Raw genomic sequence first — 7,084 nt, forward strand, 5'->3', positions numbered from 1 at the left:
CTCCCGGCCACTGCAGCCTCGACCTGCTGGGCTCCGGCGATCCTTCCGCCTCAGCCTTCCAAGTAGCTGGAACTACAGGTGCGTGCGACCACACCCGGCTGATTTTTGATTTATTGTGGAGATGCGGTTTTGCTTGCCCAGGCGGATCTCGAACCCGCAGCCTCAGGCAATCCACTCACCTCAGCCTCCCAAAGTGCTGGGATTACAGGCTGAGCCACCGAGCCCAGCCCTGTTTTTTCTTTCTTTCTTTCTTTCTTTCTTTTTTTTTTCTTTTTTTTGAGTTAGAGTCTCACTCTGTCACCCAGACTAGAGTGCAGTTGGCCGCTCCCAGCCACCACAGCCTCGACTTGCTGGGCTCCGGCGATCCTTCCGCCTCAGCCTTCCGAGTAACTGGAACTACAGGCACGCGCTACCGTGCCCGGCTAATTTTTTGAATTATTGTAGAGATGAGGTCTCGCCAAGTTGCTCAGGCGGGTCTCGACTGTTTTTTCTTATTGATGGACATTTGTTTGCAGCAATTTGCTGTTACGAATAATAACTGTATTGCCCAAGCGCAGTGGATCACACCTTTAATCCCAGCACTTTGGGAGGCGGAGGCGAGAGGATTGCCAGAGCTCAGGAGTTCAAGACCAGCCTGAGCAACATGGCAAGACCTCGTCTTTATAATAAATCAAAAGATTAGCCGGGTTTGGTGGCACATGCCCGTAGTTCCAGCTAGTTGGAAGGCTGAGGTGGAAGGATCACCTGAGCCTCCCAAAGTGCTGTGATTACAGACATGAACTGCCATGCCTGACTGAATATCTTTTCATATGTACCTGTAGTTCCTTTTCTGTGGAATGCCTATTCATTTTTTTGTGTCTGCCCATTTTAAATTGGTTGTGGGTCTTTTCTTTTTGCATTGATTTGTAGGAACTCTTTATTGGTAAATTGATCCTTTGTTATCAGAATTGCAATTTTTTTTTCAAGTTTGTCCTTTGTTTTTTTGCCTTGTAGAAAATCTGTTGTTTTAAAATCAATCTTTTATTTTATGGCTTCTGAATTTTTTATGTTGTACTTATAAATTTTCTCTCATTTCTAAAAATTCATTTGAAATTTATTTTGATGAAAGATTCATAGCCGGGCTCGGTGGCTCAGCCTGTAATCTCACGCCTTTGGGAGGCTGAGGTGAGTGGACTGCCTGAGCCCGCGGGTTCAAGACCCACCTGGGCAACTTGACGAGACTTCATCTCTACAATAAATAAAAAAATTAGCCGGGAGTAGCATGTGCCTGTAGTTCCAGCTACTTGGAAGGCCGAGGCAGAAGGATCCCCGGAGCCCAGCGGGTCGAGGCTGCAGTGGCCGGGAGCGGGCACTGCACTCCAGTCTGGGTGACGGAGTGAGACTCCAACTCAAAAAAAAAGAAAGAAAGATTCAGAGCTGGTGTTTATTAATTTAGTTTTTTCAGATATCTACCCAGTCACCCCAATGCTACTTATTGAATGGTCTATGTTTTTTTCCATTAATGGAAATATGATTTAAAAAATCATACTCTCATATGTATTTATATCTCTTTCTGGCCTTACCATTCTATTTCTATACCACTGATTTATTTGTCTGAATATAAACTGAAGGACACTGTTTTTACTTTTATTATGGAAAATTATAAGTATAATCACAAGTACACACTATTTTAATGTGCCTTTATAATAATGTTTTAATATATGGAGGAGCTCCTGCTCCACCCTTCCTCTTTACTCTTTTTCAGAATTTGCCTGTCTAATCATGTATTAATTTTTGCACTTTAATTTCAGAATAAGCTTGCCTAGTTTCCCCAGAAATTCTGCTGGTATTTTTATGGAAATTCTGTGAACATTATAGATTAATTTTAGAGATTTGTCATCTTGAGTCTTTCAAGAATGCGACATGCCTTTTTATTTGTTAAAGTTTTCTTTTGAGACTCTCATTTTTTCTGTTTGTTTTAAAGCTCTTTACCAGCTTCTCCCTGTTTTCCACTGCCCTTGGTGACCACTGTTCTACTCGCTACTTCCACGAGTTCGACTTTTTTAGATTCTGCCTATGAGTGGGATCATGGAGTTCGGTCTCTTTCTGTGTCTGGCTTATTTTGCGTAGCAAGGTGCCCACCAGGTTCATCCATGGTGTCTCATATGGCGCGTTTTCCTGAATTTTCATGTCTGAGTAATACTCTGTCAGTGGTTTTGTATGTCCACTCATCCGTTGGCCCTTAGCTTGTTTCCAGATCTCGGCTATCGTGAATAACTCTGCCGTGAGCGTGGGAGTACAGACAGCTCTTCAGATACTGATTTCATTTCCTCTGGCTATATGCCCAGAAGTGGGATCACTAGATCACATGGTAGTTCTGTTTTTAATTTGTTGAGAACCCTTCGTACTCTTTTCTCTAATAGCTGAACCAATTTACATTCCCACCAACAGTGTACAAGGATTCCCTTTTCTCTGTCTTTGCCAACACTTAATCTCTTGTCTTTTTAATAGTAGACATCCTAACACGTGTCAAGTGATAACTCATTGGTGCTTTAAAGTTTTCACCATTCAGATCTTGCATATTTTTTATTTAGTTTATATACTGTCGGGGTGGTGGTTCACGCCTGTAATCCTAGCACTTTGAGAGGCTGAGGCGAGAAGACTGCCTGAGCCCAGGGTTCAAGACCAGCCTGAACAACTTGGCGAAACCTCGTTCCTACTATAAATAAAAAAATTAAGCCGGGCTCGGTGGCTCAGCCTGTAATCCCCGCGGCTTTGGGAGGCTGAGGTGAGTGGATTGCCTGAGCCTGCGGGTTCGAGACCCGCCTGGGCAGGCAAGACCTCATCTCTACAAAAAATCAGCCGGGCGTGGTAGCACGCGCCTGTACTTCCAGCTTCTTGGAAGGCTGAGGCAGAAGGATCGCTGGAGCCCAGCAGGTCGAGGCTGCAGTGGCCAGGAGCGGCCACTGCACACCAGTCTGGGTGACAGTGAGACTCCAACTCAAAAAAAAAATATATATATATATATTTTTTAAATTAGCTGGGCGTGGTGACCGCACGCCTGTAGTTCCAGCTACTTGGGAGGCTGAGGCAGAAGGATCACCTGACCCCTGCAGGTTGAGGCTGCTGTGGCTCTGAGTGTGCCACTGCACTTCTGCCTGGATAACAGTGAGCCTCCGACTCAAAAAAAAAAAAAAAAAGTTTATATCCCATATACTATACCACCAAAAAAAAAATTGGGGGAAGAGCTTATGTCCAGTTATTTATATTCTCTCTCCCTCCCTCTCCCCCACTGTAAATAGGATATCTTTTCCTTGCATCATTTACAGCTGATTGTGTAAGTGTATATACATGAAGGTTTACATTTCATGGTGATAATTTGCACCCAGCCACCTTAACAAATTTTTTGTTTGTATTTTTTTTTTTTTATCTCTCTTGAGTTTTCCAGATGTATCATCATGTCACTTAAAAATGGTATATTTACTTCCTTTTCCATTTCTATACTTGAAGCTGTATATTTGAAGTGTTACAGGTATGTTTCTTACCTAGGCGGGGCTCTTGGCAAGCAGAGTGGGCCCCATGACGCAAAGCCTAGGGCAGGCAGGAGATATTGGGAATTACAGCCGTCACCTCAGAATCGTGTGCTGGGGGCTTTTGGTTTTTGGTTTTTCATATTTATCTCTTTTGTTTCCTCTAGATGTGAAATCCGGCAGCTATACAGTGTTACAAGTGGTGGAAGCCCTTGGGTAAGAGCCTCTGCTCAAGAATGTTCTCCTCCAGCCCTGCCTGTGCACTCTGAAAAGTTACTTGTCAACATAGTTGCTTCCGGAATTTGTCTTCCTGTAGCCCAGCAAACCCCCTTCTATATTAGTACCTCAGTCTAAGCCTGTCTTTGAGTAATATCTTGTGAAAAAGGCGTCATGTACCTGGCTGAGGCTTCCTAAGTAGTGTTTGGGAGCATGTAGCCTGTAGGCCTGTGGTCGCCTGGCTCAGCCCACAGGTTTGAGGTGAGTTGAGTGGTTGAAGGCCATCAGCTGTCATTTACTTAATGCTGGGATTCCTTCTGTGCTTCTTGAGACCCACCTGCCCCCCATGGGCTTCTGGTCAGCCTAGACCTGGGGACTTGGGAGAGGCTGCCCCTGCAGCAGATCCCCTGGGGGAAAAGCCTTGGGGAAACAGCTGGCAAGGTGGCCTTATAACCTGAGATTCTAAGCACCCAGAGGAAGTGTGTTCCTAGTGCCTGCTTCCTCATATTTCGTACTTGGTAGACCACTTAAATTGACAAGTGTATTTTTATTTTTTTTAGTTAGAGTCTGGCCACGATGGCCTCGACCTGCTGGGCTCAGGTGATTCTTGAGTAGGATTACAAAGTAAGGTGGCCAGTTTAATGAAGGTTTTTAAAAAATTATTTAGAATTATTGATATGGGAGAGCTGGACTGAAGCAACAAGAAGGTGATTTATCTTCAAAATCGCTCTGCAGAGATTACACTTATACTAGAAGTAATCTAAGCAGGAATACACAGGAAGTAGATTTCTGGAAGAGAGCTGGCCACAGCAGTTATGTTAAACCTCAAGGAGTGGCCGGGCATGGTGGCTTAGCCTGTAATCCCAGCACTTTGGGAGGCTGAGGTGAAGGATTGCCTGAGCCCATGGGTTTGGGACCAGCCTGGCAACTTGGTGAGACCTCATCTCCACAATAAATCACAAAAACTAGCCTGGCGTGGTGGCGTGCGTTTGTAGTTCTAGATACTTAGAAGGCTGAGCCAGAAGAATCGCCTAAGCCCATCAGGTCGAGGCTGTAGTGGCCATGAGCATGCCACTGCACTGCAGCCTGGGCGACAAAGTATGAGACTCCAACTCAAAAAAAACCCCTCAGCCTGTAATCCCGCGCCTTTGGGAGGCTGAGGTGAGTGGATTGCATGAGCCCACGGGTTCGAGACCCGCCTGGGCAGGCGAGACCTCATCTCTACAATAAAATAAAATAAAAAAATTAACCAGGTATGGTAGCGCATGCCTGTAATTCCGGCTACTCGGAAGGCTGAGGCGGAAGGATCGCCGGAGCCCAGCAGGTCGAGGCTGTGGTGGCCCGGAGCGGCCACTGCACTCCAGTCTGGGTGACAGAGTAAGACTCCAACTCAAAAAAAAAACCCCTCATGGATAAGGTAGCATATCACTAAGAGTAACGGGGCAAACATGAGATCACTCCTGACAGAATCCCTAGGATAGGAACCATAGAAAGGTCTCTCCTCAGGAAGCAGGAAACAGTGGGATCGGTGCAGTTAGAAATGGACCAAGGCACACAGATGCTCATAGCAGCATTTTCAGAGTAGCCAAAAGGTGGGTACAACTCAGATGTCCATCAGCCAGTAAATGGTTAAATAAAATGTAGTGCATCCATGCAACAAAATGTTATTCAGCAAGAAAAGAAATGCAGAACTGATACATGCTACAGCATGGATAAATCCTAAAAACAAGCTAAGTGAAAGAAGTCATGAACAGAGGTCACATAGTATATCATTTCATATATATGAAGTTTCCAGCATAGGTAAATTTGTAGAGACAGAAAGTAGATTTGTAATTGCCAGGGGCTGGAAAGAAGCGGGGAGGGGGGATTGTCTGCTGATGGGCAGGGGTTTCTTTTTAGAATAACAAGATATCCAAAAATCATGTTGAGAATTGCAGAAATCCATAAATATACTTTAAAAGCCACAGAATTACACACTTTAAAATGGTGAACTAAATAAATAAAATGGTGAACTTTACAATATATAAATTTTATTTCAATAAAGCTGTTATTTAAAAAAAAAAACCAAGGCCATAATGTGAGTAGAAAGGTCAAATGTCTGTTATATGGGGAAAGTGTGTGACAGTGGCTTCACTTGTTAATTTCCCCCAATTTTCTAATTTTCTCTGTTTCAGAAAACATGCTGGCTGTGACAATTCACTTTCACTAATAAGAATTGACTATTTGACTGGGTTGGGTGGCTTATGCCTGCAACCCCAGCACTTTGGGAAGCTAAGGATGGGGCATTCCTTGAGGCCAGGAGTTAGAGATCAGCCTGGGCACCACAGCAAGACCCTGTCTCTTAAGAAAAAAAAAAGATTTACACAGGGTGTGGTGGCTCTTATCTGTAATCCCAGAGTTCACTTTGGGAGGCGGAGGCAAGAGGATTGCCTGAGCCCCAGGGGTTGGAGCCCAACCTGGGCAACGTGGCGAGACCTCATCTCTAGGATAAGTCAAAAAATTAGCTGGGTATGGTGGTGTGTGCCTGTAGCTCCAGCTACTTGGAAGGCTGAGGTGGAAGGATCACCTGAGACCTGCTGACTGAGGCTGGGGTGGCCGTGAGCATGCTACTACACTCCAGCCTGGGTGACAGAGTGAGACTCTGACTCAAAAAAAAAAAAAGAAAGCTGGGTGTGGTGGTGTACACTATTGCTACCTGGGTCTTTCCAAGTGGCTCTCCTCCCAGAGTGCTGAGGTGATAGGCGTGAGCCCGACTGTCTTTACTCTTTTAACAGCTTGGCTCTGCTTCTGTGCCCAGGAGATGAGTGCTACTAATCATAAAATATGTATTTCTTCCAAGTTTGAGCTGGGTAATGGCAGGCTGTCTCCTGTTTCCTCCCAGGTCCTCTCTAGAGAATCCAGAACACCGAGCTCGTGCCCGAGGGATCCAGCTTCTGTCACAGGTGCTGCTCCAGTGTCACCCCCTGCTCCTGGAGAAGGAAGGTACTGGCGCCACTAGTAGGAATGTCTTCCCAGACTGCTGAGTCAAGGTCTCCTATATCTGTTCAGGCCACTTTATAGGAGGGCGGGAGGGCATAAGTCGCCTGTGCCCTGCTGACTCGGGGTCCTCATTCCTCACTGTGTATGTGGCAGAGATGACTAGAATCGAGACACAGGACACATGGGTTTCAAATCTGGACTCAAACAGTTTGTTCAGTGTGTCTTTCCCACTCTGTAAAGTGAGCAAGTAGTGTTTCCTAGATGGAGGGGAAGCGTGATGAAAGATCAAAGTGCAGCCGGGCTCGGTGGCTCAGCCTGTCATCCCGCGCCTTTGGGAGGCTGAGGTGAGTGGATGGCCTGAGCCCATGGGTTCGAGACCC

At 45.6% G+C, this 7,084-nt stretch overlaps 1 protein-coding gene across 4 annotated transcripts in view; it reads left to right on the forward strand.

Moving 5' to 3' along the window:
- Window positions 1-7,084, forward strand: part of MMS19 (MMS19 homolog, cytosolic iron-sulfur assembly component) — a 39,810-nt gene that overhangs the window by 10,797 nt on the left and 21,929 nt on the right. For all 4 annotated transcript variants that reach the window (XM_008062537.1, XM_008062538.1, XM_021714732.1 and 1 more), the window contains exons 2-3: window positions 3,677-3,725; window positions 6,607-6,707. In XM_008062537.1, coding sequence (XP_008060728.1) covers window positions 3,677-3,725; window positions 6,607-6,707 — 150 coding nt within the window. The remainder of the gene's footprint in view (window positions 1-3,676; window positions 3,726-6,606; window positions 6,708-7,084) is intronic.

Source organism: Carlito syrichta, unplaced genomic scaffold (assembly GCF_000164805.1).
Source record: "Carlito syrichta isolate Samal-C Ts95f unplaced genomic scaffold, Tarsius_syrichta-2.0.1 Scaffold305742, whole genome shotgun sequence".
Lineage (NCBI taxonomy): Eukaryota > Metazoa > Chordata > Mammalia > Primates > Tarsiidae > Carlito > Carlito syrichta.